Source organism: Octopus bimaculoides, chromosome 19 (assembly GCF_001194135.2).
Source record: "Octopus bimaculoides isolate UCB-OBI-ISO-001 chromosome 19, ASM119413v2, whole genome shotgun sequence".
Taxonomy (NCBI): Eukaryota; Metazoa; Mollusca; class Cephalopoda; order Octopoda; family Octopodidae; genus Octopus; species Octopus bimaculoides.
In genome coordinates this window covers 48,015,003-48,028,045 of record NC_068999.1, presented here as the reverse complement: position 1 = coordinate 48,028,045, position 13,043 = coordinate 48,015,003, and the positions used below count along the sequence as shown (strand labels likewise).

The 13,043-nt window shown below is 34.9% G+C and overlaps 2 protein-coding genes across 3 annotated transcripts in view; both read right to left on the bottom strand.

Moving 5' to 3' along the window:
• The window catches only part of LOC128250047 (dynein axonemal heavy chain 6-like), a 16,218-nt gene extending 15,276 nt beyond the window's left edge, over positions 1-942 (bottom strand). The window contains exon 1 of the mRNA XM_052974715.1: positions 922-942. Coding sequence (XP_052830675.1) covers positions 922-942 — 21 coding nt within the window. The remainder of the gene's footprint in view (positions 1-921) is intronic.
• LOC106877012 (dynein axonemal heavy chain 6) overlaps positions 927-13,043 on the bottom strand; it is a 61,133-nt gene continuing 49,016 nt past the window's right edge. The window contains exons 46-58 of one of the 2 annotated variants that reach the window (XM_052974731.1): positions 12,107-12,270; positions 11,404-11,535; positions 10,686-10,849; positions 9,419-9,569; positions 8,484-8,665; positions 7,049-7,232; positions 5,507-5,661; positions 4,889-5,069; positions 4,175-4,300; positions 3,447-3,556; positions 2,563-2,725; positions 2,233-2,315; positions 927-1,224 (exon numbers count right to left, since the gene is read on the bottom strand). In XM_052974731.1, the coding sequence (XP_052830691.1) occupies positions 969-1,224; positions 2,233-2,315; positions 2,563-2,725; positions 3,447-3,556; positions 4,175-4,300; positions 4,889-5,069; positions 5,507-5,661; positions 7,049-7,232; positions 8,484-8,665; positions 9,419-9,569; positions 10,686-10,849; positions 11,404-11,535; positions 12,107-12,270 (2,051 nt within the window). In that variant the 3' untranslated portion in view covers positions 927-968. Of the gene's footprint in view, positions 1,225-2,232; positions 2,316-2,562; positions 2,726-3,446; positions 3,557-4,174; positions 4,301-4,888; positions 5,070-5,506; positions 5,662-7,048; positions 7,233-8,483; positions 8,666-9,418; positions 9,570-10,685; positions 10,850-11,403; positions 11,536-12,106; positions 12,271-13,043 lie in introns of those variants that run through there. The other variant, XM_052974732.1, reaches the window with a different exon arrangement.

Genomic DNA, 13,043 nt, shown 5'->3' with positions numbered 1-13,043 from the left:
GAAGAAGAAGAAGAAGAAGAAGAAGAAAAATAGGTGTCAGCATGGCTGTGTGGTAAGAAGCTTGCTTCCCAACCACATGTTTCTGGGTTCAGTCCCACTGCATGGCACCTTTGGCAAGTGTCTTCTATTATAGCTTCAGGCTGACCAAAGCCTTGTGAGTGGATTTGGTAGACAGAAACTGAAAGAAGCCTGTCATACACACACACACACACACACACACACACACACACACACACACACACACACACATGTATATACACATATATATGTATATATCTATGAGTGTGTACCTTTGTGTGTGTGTATTTGTCCCCTTACCACAGCTTGACAACCAGTGTTGGTGTGTTTATGTCCCTGTAACTTAGTGGTTCTGCTAAAAAGACTGATAAAATAAATACTAGGCTTAAAAAAAAATAAGTCTTGAGATCGATTTGCTCAATTAAAAAAATCCTTCAAGGCAGTACCCCAGCATGGCCGCAGTCAACTGACTGGAACAAATAAAAGATAAAAGATACAAGTCTGTCTGCCTATTTAAAATTTTACATTTTGCTATGGATTTCTAATTTTTATCTAATGATGACTTTAAACTGCATCTGGCAGTGGGGCCCTGGTTTAGGAGTTTCAAGGTTTTTTGAGAAATGTGGAACTACCTCTTAGTCACCACTGCTTGATAACCAGTGTTGCTTTGTTTATGTCCTCCTAACTTAGCAGTTTGGCAACAGAAATTGATAGAATAAGTATCAGGCTTAAAAAAAAAATAAGTCAATGTGTTCAACTAAACCTTTCAAGGTGATGCCCCAGCATGGCCACTGTCGAATGACTGAAGCAAGTAACAGATAATGGATAACATGTTTTCCAAATTATTTTGAAATAAAGGCAGTGTTTTTCAACTGAAATATAGTAACAAAAGGGTTTATATACCTGTTCCTGAGGGTCAATCATTAAGGGCCAACGATGGCCCCTTGTGGCTAAGATTGCATTTTCAATTGAAACTTGGTCTCTTGGTAATCCATCTGTATGCCACTGTTGTATTTCAAATGGATCTGCCATGATGTTTTTAAGAGAGAAATCATCTGATATTGGGATTTCCAACTGCTTGCAATGAAGAGACCAGTGATCCACAAGTTCCATTCGGTAATTATTAGTAAAAGCACCATAATAGGCCACACAAGCAGCTGATATAAACACATCTCCAGTGACATTACAGAGTTGGTTGTTAAATTCCTAAAAATCAAAATATTAAATATTTACTTTACAGAGAATATCCTTCTTTTGTAATTTCAAAATGGCATATTGATTCATTCTTACCTCAATGTTTTCTCGCCATCTTTCTTGTTCATCAGCAAGAGCTGTTGTTAATTTTGATGCTCGCTTTAAACGAGCAGCTGTTTGTGTCATTTTTCTTTCAAGGTTTTGCTTTTCCATTAAACTTTGGTCATAAATTTCCTGCAACTCGTTAATCTGAGCCTCAACTTCTGCAAGTCTTTGTTGCTTTTTATTCAATGTTTCTGTGACAATATCTAGTTCTGCCTGTGCTTCACTTAATCTGGCAATGTTTTAGTAATAAGTGTTTGATATGAAGAAAGGAAAATGTTAGTATGAAGTTAGCAAGTTAAGAAGATTTTAGACATTTCTAAAAACATTAGAAGAGACAAAAGAAGAGTATATATGAACAGTGGGTCAGTGTTTGTAAAATGGCCGATCTAAAATCTGAAACAGGAAGTTTTATATTAGCTTCACAAAACCAAAGTTTACCCTTTAGAAACTACACCAAAAATACAACCAACCAAATAGACATATAGTAAATATTATGCTAAATATTATAAATATTATGCAGTGATCAGCAGAAAATGACCAGTCTTAGGCTGACCAGTAATGGCCAAGTAAGGATGCATACATAAATCTGTGGTAGTAAAATTTAGTAGCTGAAAACTCTGTCTTGTGGTTTTCCATTGTTTTTATGGAGTTTACTAAAAAAAGAAAACAAAGCAATAACTTTGATGGAAAGGATAAACAATATCAATCACACATGCTTAATGTACATGGCTTGTGTATTCACTGGTAGACTACAATTTGGTGGAGATTAATCTTTCAAAGCGTAGGCTACCAGCAGATGCACAAACCATGTACATTAAGTATAGGTGGTCAATAATGTTTATTGCACTGGCACTGCTTCTATTTCATATTTGGAAATGATTAGATTAGGATAAAAATGTATGCAAAATTATTTACCTCTGGCGCTTAGGTTCAACTGTTCTATGTATGTGAGCATAAAGATCCATTGCACGTACCCACATGCACATTGAACGACAAGCCTGTGAAAAGTGAAAGAACGATATGATTAGAAAAGCTTTGTAAATAGAGATCTGAAGCTCAATATCTTAGAAAATTACTTTATTACTTTGTATCAAAGGAAAAAATTATGAGATAATTTTGAGGTTAGTAGAGTATGGAGATTAATTTTACATTATTGCCTAATGATAGCTAAATAGTTGTAGGAATCAATACTTACTGAATCAATATGTTGAATTAAATATTTAAATTTAATTGTTTTATATTTACCTTTGATGTCTTCTCTACAAATTCTGGTCGAAACTTTGGATTGTCAATATACTTTTTCAGCTTCTTTAAAATTCCATCAGTGATATGATCCTTGTCATATTCTACCATTTTTCTTAGAAAATTTGGTTCACCAAGCATTGCTTTTGCTGTTGACCAGTCCGTTCTGCAAGAAAAACCAGTACCTATAGAACACTTTCATTTTTTTGGTCAACCTTTATGTTATTTTCATTTTCCTTACTTATTCTATCAGTCTATTATGCTGAACTGCTGAGTAACATACACTCACATACAAACACACACATGTATGTATGCATGTATTTATATATATATATATATATACACACACTAGTGACAGAGACACATGCATGCACCCTTTGTTTATTCTCACCCTTCCCTTCTCTTATAGACAACCACACATCTACATACATACATACATACATACATACATACATACACATGTATATACATTCAGGCATAAGACTAATTCTCAGACAGACTCAAGCCAGACATTGAAGAAAGGAGGTATGTCATTGGTGAGGTCAGGAATAACAAAGAAAGGACTTTGACAAACAAACAACCGATTCATTGTTCAACAAACACATTAAACATCAGATCAATTAGTTGGTTAGATATTTAACCAACTGACTAACAATAAAGAAGTGATATAGAACCAATGCATGTGTTTACTATTATTGGTGCAATGACCCTCCCTTAACAATAAAACTTATTCACCATTAATCTATTTGATGAAGCACATTTCCTCAAAGTGATTGATATTATTAACTATCTGTTTGTCTCTTTCTAATGATAAACTCTATTTACATGGTGATGATAATAGAAAGTAGTTCATTGAAATTCTAAAAATGTCCAAATATTTAACCAACCTTTGATTCATCAATATACAAACAGCTTCTAATACAGTTTGAACCAGTTCTGGTGGATTGGTGAATACTCGAATCTCTGAAATATCTGATTTATCAAGTGAATCAAGAGCCTATTATAAAGAATGAATATAAAAATATAATCAGAACGGATGTACTTTGTCTCTCAAAGGATTATATAAAACATCAAACTCGGTACACATAGCAACATTGCATCACAATTACTTTACCTTAACCTGTCCAGTTCTCTTTAATACCAAACCAATATACGTCAAAATGGAAACAGATCCCATAAAATTCAAATGTTTCATCAATATCCATCAATGCAAAACTAATGTATTTAATTTTTCACTGAACACTGGTAAAAAACCGGAGAACTTGGCCTGATTATATATATATATATATATATATATATATATATATATATATATATATATATATATATATATATATATCAAAGTAGCAAGGGTGAAAACAACTTGTCTCCAGCAAGTTTGAAGTGCCGATACCTTCAAAAAACTATGAGGTCGTTTTTACCCTTCTCCCTTGGTATAATTATATATATGTACATTATTATTAATTTAATGTATAAATTGCCTATAAATTTTTATAGCATGCTGACTGCTTGATGAAAATCATTAACGTGATTTTTATCCTTATATTCTATTATGAATTAATAAATGATATATATATATAAAACTCACTTTAGTTTTTAATAAATAACATCTTACCTTAATGGCATCCTCAAGAGCCGGGAGAGCTTCGTCAAGATCTCTTTGTGCATCATTAGCAATGGCTTGTGTTTCTTCTGTTTTAGCTTTTGCAATGGCTTCGTCCTCTACCACAACTTTCCTTACCTGAAGTAATTAAATAATACAACATTGAGATTGTGTATATGTGTGTACATGCATGCATGCGCACACACACACACACACACACATTAATGAATAAATAAAGCTTTTTATATAAGCAATATTAAATTATATTTTAAGGTGGTGAGCTGGCAGAGTTGTTAGCACACAGGGCAAAATATATAGTGGCATTTCATCTGTCTTTATGTTCTGAGTTCAAATTCCACTGGGGTCGAATTTACCTTTCATTCCTTTTTAGGATTGATAAATTTCACACTGGGGGTGGGGGGGATGTCAATGTAATCGACTTACTCTCTCTCCCTGAAACTGGTGGATAGTGAATGTTATATAAGCATGCAGCATTCTGTTTGCGTGTATACCTATATATATATATATTTTGTATATCAAACTCAAGCTGTTATATTTAATTTGTTTATCTGCATAATTGCCTCTCTCTCTCTCTCTCCCTCTCTCTGCATATATATATGTGTGTGTGTGTGTGTATGAGATACCTGCAGAAAGCTATGGAAATGATTTTGCTATAGTATTTTGTTTGGTATTTGAAAACAGATTAAGTTTTGAATAAACACTCACAGAATCCACTTTATCTTGGTCTAAAACAAGCTTTTCCATCAAAGCATTTGTGTTGGCTGACTTTTGTTTTAATTCTGGTTCAAGTGCAACAAGTTCTTTTTTCATTTTAGCAACAAGTTCATTTGTCTCCAAAAGCTTTTTCACACCATTTTTTACTCGAGCTTCAGCAGTTTTTATGGAACTGTATAACAAAAGCACAACTTACATGAGAAGCTATGAGCTCTTCAAAAATACAAGTAAAACTTCTAGATTTAAAAAAAAAACAAATCAAAAACAACAAAACACAAGCAACAAGAGTAATATATTTATCAAGACAAATCGGCATTTATTATATATATATATATATATATATATATATATGACAGGCTTCTCTCAGTTTCCATCTAACAAATTCATTCATTGGCCGACCTGGGGCTATAGCAGAAGAACTTGCCCAAGATGCCAAATCTATTTGTTTTATTTATTTTTATTGTTCTAGATTGTTTGTAACAAGAAGTTTAAGGAAAGTAATGTTGACACAAACAAATTTTTATCTTTTTGAAATAAGTCTTTATAAATATTAGTCTTACAGCACACATCTTAAAATAGATAAATAAATAAAATACATGTAATATTTACTTGCTTCTGTCATTTAACATAGACAAATAGAGGTTGATCAACTCCAGGTAACTTGTTGGTGTTGTGTAGTAGCATCGTTTCAGTTCGTTACGAAATCTCTCAGCAATTGATGTAACACTAACGTGTATCTCAACACACATAGCTGACAACTTAGTCTGCAAATATTGAAAAGTATTCAAGTTGGAATACAATAAAAGGGAATGTCTTAATCGTTAGCATCGTCATCATCATCATCATCATCATCATCATCACCACCACCACCACCACCACCACCATCATGAACATCACCCCCCCCCAACATCGTCATCATCATCATCATCACCATCATTTAATATCTGTTTTTCATGGTGACCTGGGTTGGACAATTTGACAGGAGCTGGCCAGCTGGAGCGCAGCCCAAGTTCCAGCTGTCTGTTTTGGCTTGGTTTCTATGGCCGGATGTCCTTCTTAACACCAACCACTTCACGGAAGTGTACTGCATGCTTTTTATGTTGCACCAGCATGGGCACTTTTATGGGACACTAGCAAGGGAGCTTTTGCACAGCACTGGTACTGGTGGTCTTACATGGCATCTGCATGTGCACTTTTATGTGGCACTGGTACAATGCTTTTAAGTGGCACCAACAGGAGTGCCTTTTGTGTAACACCAGCACCCATGAGCCCTCAAGTAAAGGACCTCTTAGTTGAGACAGGGACACAGACAACATGCCTGTAAGTATGGATGGCCACAGTTCTACTTAACTTGACATGTCTTCAGAAGCACAGCAAATCACCAGAAGTCTCAAGTCCCTTTTCATCTTTTCTTTGAGGTTTAACGTCTGAAGATCTTTTCATCCCATTCCATCCCACATCTTCCTGGATCTACCTCTTCCACAGGTTTCCTCCACAATTAGAAGTCAGCACTTCTTGATGCAGCTGTTGTCATCCATACACATTACATGACCAAACCAATGCAGTCTTCTCTCTTGCACACTACAATTTTTCTCTTATATCATTTACACTCTGTTGTACATGCACATTGACATTACCCCTCATGCAGAGCATACTGACTTCATTTCTTTCAAGCCTTTGCATCTCCTCTGCAGTCACAGCCCATGTTTTACTGCCATGTAGCATAACTGTACATACACAGGCATCATACATTCTGCCTTTCTTTCATCCTTAGGAAGAGGCCCTTTGTTACCAATAAACGTAGTAGCTCTCTGAACTTTGCCTAGCCTATTCTTATTTTAACATCTACACTTCCAGAGATTCTTCCTTCACTTTTTCTTGTTTGCCTAGGTAATGGAAGGTATCTACTATTTCTAAAGATCCCCACCAGACATCTGAGGAAGTCTATTTTCTGATCATTCTTAGTGTTTATTGTACCTACATATCTATCACACACAAAGACTACTTTCTCCGTTAACTTTGCCAGGATACTACTGCACCTCTTATGTGTCCAACATTACTACACCCAAAGGATTGCCTCTGTACAATCAACTCTGAAATATTCTCAACAATGCAACTCAGAACAAACAAGTATTATGTATGAATGCTTACTTTCATTGTGTCATCAAAATCCAGCTTGTCAAAGAAAGATTCTGCTACGTTTAACAATGCTTCTTTTGGCCATTCAGTAAACCAATTGATTGTACAGCAATTTACAAAAGAAGGGAATGTCTGGCAGCGTGTCCTGAATGCATTACCAACTGGACTCATGCACAAAACAATGTGGAGATTGTTTCTGTAATAAAGCAAAAATTATTTCTTGGTAGATTTAAGGTTTTGCTTAAAAACAAAACAATGTGCTTGCAACAGATTATAAATTTAGGACAAAATGTGGAATTACTTTGTTTGCTAAGTCAACAAGATAGTAATACAAATATATAGACAATATATAAATCTAAACAATATATTTTTATTAATAATCAAAATAAGCAACAAGGATATTCAAGGTTACTGCAGTACGATCGTTTCATGTGACTCCATTTATTAAGTACCAGTTGCAACTGGTACTTAATTTATCTACCCCGAAAGGATGAAAGGCAAAGTCGACCTCGGTGGATCTAGGTCACAATAATGCAAACACTAATTGACAGCCAGGTCAAGTTTTACCTGGTTTTAGCAGAATGTAACCAAATATCTCTTGTGTCTTATATTTGGGTGGCTGGTGTTTAACTTCATCACCTTCCAATCTAGTAAGCAAAGAATGTGTAGTAGGTATCCAAGAGTATAAAAAAATCTATCGAAGAGCAGATCTTCTCACACTTTAGGCAATGAAACTGAGAGATAAGTCAGCAGCTACCATGCTACATGTGTATATGTGTACAAGATCTGATCAAGAGGTATTGGGACTGGTGCTATGAAAAGAAAACTACAACACATATCAATTTGGCATTTAATATCCTTCAAAGTAGTTTCCTTCTGAAGCCACACACTTGTTTCCATTAATGGAAGTATTCCTGAACTCCTTTTTAGGGATAGTGAGAACAACCTCATTGCATTCTCTTGGATCTCCTCTATGTCTTGAAATCTAGTTGATGGTCTTCCACTGCAAAGACTGAGCCCTGGTTTCAGGGTCATAGCTATAAACCCACAATTTACCACCTGCTATGACTGTTTTCGAAAAAGTTTTATTTTCCTTGACACAATCAAGGAAATTCTGAGCAGCTGAAACCCAATCTTCTTTTTGAGATTACCACACTCTACACACTTTACTTCCAAGCACTGCTACAAATCTCTGAAGTGAGTTAGAACATTACAATTTAGTGTGCATATATGACAAAGTTCAAGGCCAATCTGTACCAAGCAATTTCACTCTGCATACTTTGGCTCTGTCTTGATATTTTTTGATTAGACCTCATACACATTGCTGTCAGCTACAATCTCCTTGGGCAATAGATTTTGATAAGCCATCTAAATTCTTTCTTCTTAAGCTAACCTGACTAATGAACAAGGAACTGAAAAATAAATAAAGAATAAAATGGTTACAAACCTAACTCTGTTGATGCAGAAATCATATATCATATCTCGGTTGCCTTCAGGTATTCCAGCTTCTTTTGCTGCTGGTCGACATGCAATAATCAACTTTTCAAGATCTTCAGGCTCAAGAAGGTTTGGAACCTCACCTGAGTTTAAGATATTACTTATATCTTCCAACATGTCTTCTACTACAATCTAAAAGATAATTATTCACATATTAAATAGTATTATGATGTATAGTAAAAATAATTGAAATATAGTTATATATTGTTAGCAGTGGGAAGCAAGATGTTAAATGACATAAGATAATAGATGCATACAATGAGTGTTCAACATAAGTGTGTGACTAAAATTTGCTTAGAGGGGTGAAAACTCAGGTTCAAAACTTTTCACAAACAAGGTTGATTTTTCTCAAACTTAATGTCAGTTTTCACCTGCTTGTACCTGATCAGGTACAAGCAGGTAGATAGAAGGTAATGTGGAGATAGATCAGGAAGGGCTGGTGGGTAAAAACTGCAAGTGTGTGGGGAAGAGTGAGAGATGGTTAGAGATGGGAGTAAGAGTGAATGTAGTGAAAAGTGACGAAGGATGAACGGGTGGCTTGTATAATTTCACAAACTGTTTATCTAACCCAGTGGTTCCCCAAGTTTTTCAGGCTGCTGCCCCCTTGGCATTCAGGCCACATTTCTAGCATCACCCCATCCCACCTCCACTCACCACCACAAATATAGACCATTTTCTGCACCAATTTCTAAACAACGGAAATTCACAAATAAAACTTAACCTAATGAACCCTGTTTGTTTTTACACCCTTGCCGCCAATTTTCTTCAGTGCCTCCTCCCGAATCTCCCTCACCTACCCACCCACACAAGGAGCAGTATCACTAACCTAATGCCAACAAATGTTCGGAGGATGAAGATCAAGGATGGTAATAGGAAAAACAATACCTGGGTATCTGTGAATAAAAATACTGTACTTTCATTTTCAGCTGCAACCATGTTATATATTTTTATCAAATCTTCCCGAAATGTTGTATAATCATAGCCTTGTGTTAATTGAATCTGGAAGCACTTATAACCACATATATGAGCAGCTAAACTGAAAATATCAAGCAGAAATAACAACCAGTTATATATTTCTGAAAATAGAGCATTTAAAGATAGATACTAGAGACCATCAGATACTGAAGCCTAAAACAGAACCAACTGGCATTTATTTTCAAAAAGTTTGACATAGAAAAGTGAGAGCAAAAAGTAGATTTCTTTATTTAAAACATATTTTAAAACCTATTTGCTCTTACTTTTCTGCTTTAAATATAGAAATATACTTTTGTATGCTGGGTTAATTACATTTCTAACTGTTTTGAGAGAACTAAAGTTAATATTTAATCAAATGCCTGGCCATTTCCATTATCTTTACAGACCCCTTGTTTCAGATCAATAGCTATAATCATATTTTAGTGTTTATATGTTTTTTCAGCTTGAATCTTGAATGAAAGACGTCCAAATCAAAGAAAGGCAAAAATCTATATGCTGGTCATTTGAATCAATGAATTTATCATTTCTATTGATCATCATCACCATTTAATGTCCATTTTCCATGATGGCATGAGTGAGACAATTTGACTGGAACTGGTAAACCGGATAGCTGCAACAGGCTCCAGTCTGTTTTGACTTGGTCTCTACAGCTGGATGCATTTCCCAACACCAACCACTCTACAGAGTGAACTGGGTGTCTTTTACATATCACCAGCACAGGTGCCTTATATGTGTCACTGCTATGAGTAGCTTTTATATGTCATCAGCATGGGTGCTTTTATGCCCTTTATGTGTCACCAGCATTGGCCATGACCACGATTTCACTAAGATTGAGGTGTCTTTTCAAGCCCTGAAAATTGGTAGAAGTCCCAGTCACAACAATTAAAATAGACAAAAGATATCAGATACAAATATTCTAAATATATTGTTTTAATAAGCCCTCAAATTGGAAGTTTGCATCTTTTAAATATTTTACTGAGAAGCATAAAAATTTCAAGTTATGACCTAGTATAACGTAATGACTAAGAAATATAGGACATAGAATATTTTTATTAAGAAAAATATTGCAAAATCAAAATAAAACAGATATTTTTTAAAAGATAAATAAAAAGCTGTATCAGTAAATTTTCAAAATAGTATCAGTAAATTGGAAGAAGATTTGTAAAAATTTGGTTACCGCGTTAATGACTGCTTTCCTGTACCACCAACACCAACCATTAAACCGTTTCCTCTTTGCTGACAAAGAATTCGAGCTATCCGAGTAATATTTTCAATTGCATCCATAAAAAAGACAAGCTTCATCATATCTTTGGCAGCTATAATGTTGAATTCTGTAAGATACTTTACAAAATAATGAAATTCAGACTACTAAACACAGGTTCATGGCTATATGAATTTATAATAAAATTGATGAGCATGATCGTTGCCAGGGTCGCTGACTGGCTCCTGTGCTGGTGGCATGTAAAAAGCACCATTCAAGCACGATCATTACCAGTGTCACCTTACTGGCACTTGTGCCGGTGGTACGCGAAAAACAACATTCGAGCGAGATCGTTGTCAGTGCCACTGGACTGACTCCTGTGCAGGTGGCACATAAAATACACCATTTGAGCATGGCCGTTGCCAGTACCACCTGACTGTTCAATAGCAAAGCAGGAGAAAAAAATGCCTAAAACATTATGGTTCTCAGCATGGAGTGCATTATCAATAGCTCTTAGGAAATTATACAGTTTCATTCAAAAATAATCAGTGAAACTTTGTGTGATGTAGCATGTTCTGAAATATTTAGATTGGAAAATAGAATATCCATTGCCCAATATAATTTTTTCTTGATCATTATTTCTAAAATGCTTTTTAGAGAAAGTAGAAGCAAATATATATATATATATATATACCTCTTGAAGAATGTATTGAATTTTATTTTGTTCCGGAAGTTCTTCATAGTGTTGGTTGCTTTTGTCATTTTGTAAGGAATGGAAATCTCCAAATAAAATAGGATTTTCAATAAACGCTTCAGGATTCATAATCTTCAAAAATGAACATGAAAACAGGATTTAGTATTTATTTTTAACATCATTAGATGACTGTCAAAGAAAATGCATAAAATAACAGTGATAAACAAGTATGATTTAACTCCACATATATACATACACACATACATATGTACACACACACACGCACATACCAACTTTCTCACCTATATATATATATATGTATATATATATATATATATATATATACATACATACATACATTCATAATGTGTGTGTGTGTTTGCTGTTCCATTAAGATAAGATCAACAGATCTCCTTATCCGGCTGAGTTAGCACAAAGCCATTTCCCTCAATACTGCACCCTTAATCTATTAAGGGGTCTTATTTTGTGAGTTTCTTGGTTATCTCATTAGTGCTGGTGCCATGAAAAAAGGCACTCAGTACATTCTATGAAGTGGTTGGTATTAGGAAAGGCATTTGACCTTAGAAACCTTGCCAAAACAGACACTGGAGACCAACACAGCTCTCAGGCTAGTCAGATCCTATCAAACTGTTCAACCCCTGACAGCATGAAACATGGATGTTAAATATGATGATGAACCTACCTCTCCAAAATGTTTGTTAACCATGTCAGACAGCATATTGTAAAAAGAGAGCTTGTCTTTGCTGTTGATTAAACGGTCGTGGAAGATACGCAATGTTTCATGACAAAACAAACTTAAAGCTTTTTTCCTATCCCGGATATATCCAGAATCACACTGCAAAATACCTGGAAATGTAGAATCATTTTATTGCACACGTAAATGCAAAAATAATCTGATTGTAATTAAAATATTTATAATTGTACAAAATAATTAAAAATGATTTACAAAATAATCAAATAAATACAACACTAAAGATATGAAGGTGAGAGTTAACAATCAATTCAGCAATGAATTTAGTGTTCAGGTACAGGTACATCAAAGTTCAATCCTTAATGTTCTCCTGTTTATTGGAGTCCTGCAGGTGTTCAGAAAGGCATCCAGCCATAAAATCCTTGCCAAAATTGACCTCACCTGTGCTTGTGTCATGTAAAAAGCACTAAGTTCCCTCTGCTGAGTGGTTGGTGTTAGGAAGGGCATCCAGCTGTAAAAATCTTGCCAAAACAGTCACAGAAGTCTGGTGCAGGCTTTGACCTAGCCGGTTCTTGTGAAACTGTCCAACACATGCTAGCATGGAAGGCGGATGTTAAAAGACGACAACAGTGATGATGATAATATATATATATATATATATAAGTTTACAAAATTACATAGAAAGATGACAAAAAAACACATGGAAAAATCACACACAAAATGTGGACATGCTCTTCTTTCATCATATATTGTCCAAAATTCTTAACAATTTCATGCCTTTAACAATAAGATTGTTCATTTTGGTGGTGCCAACAACAAAAAGCTGTTAGAAATAAATGAGCGAACATAGAGGTTGGTGGCAAAAGAAACAAATGATAAACAATAACAAAATAAGACAAGACATAATGGGTGGGTGTGTGTGTGTGTG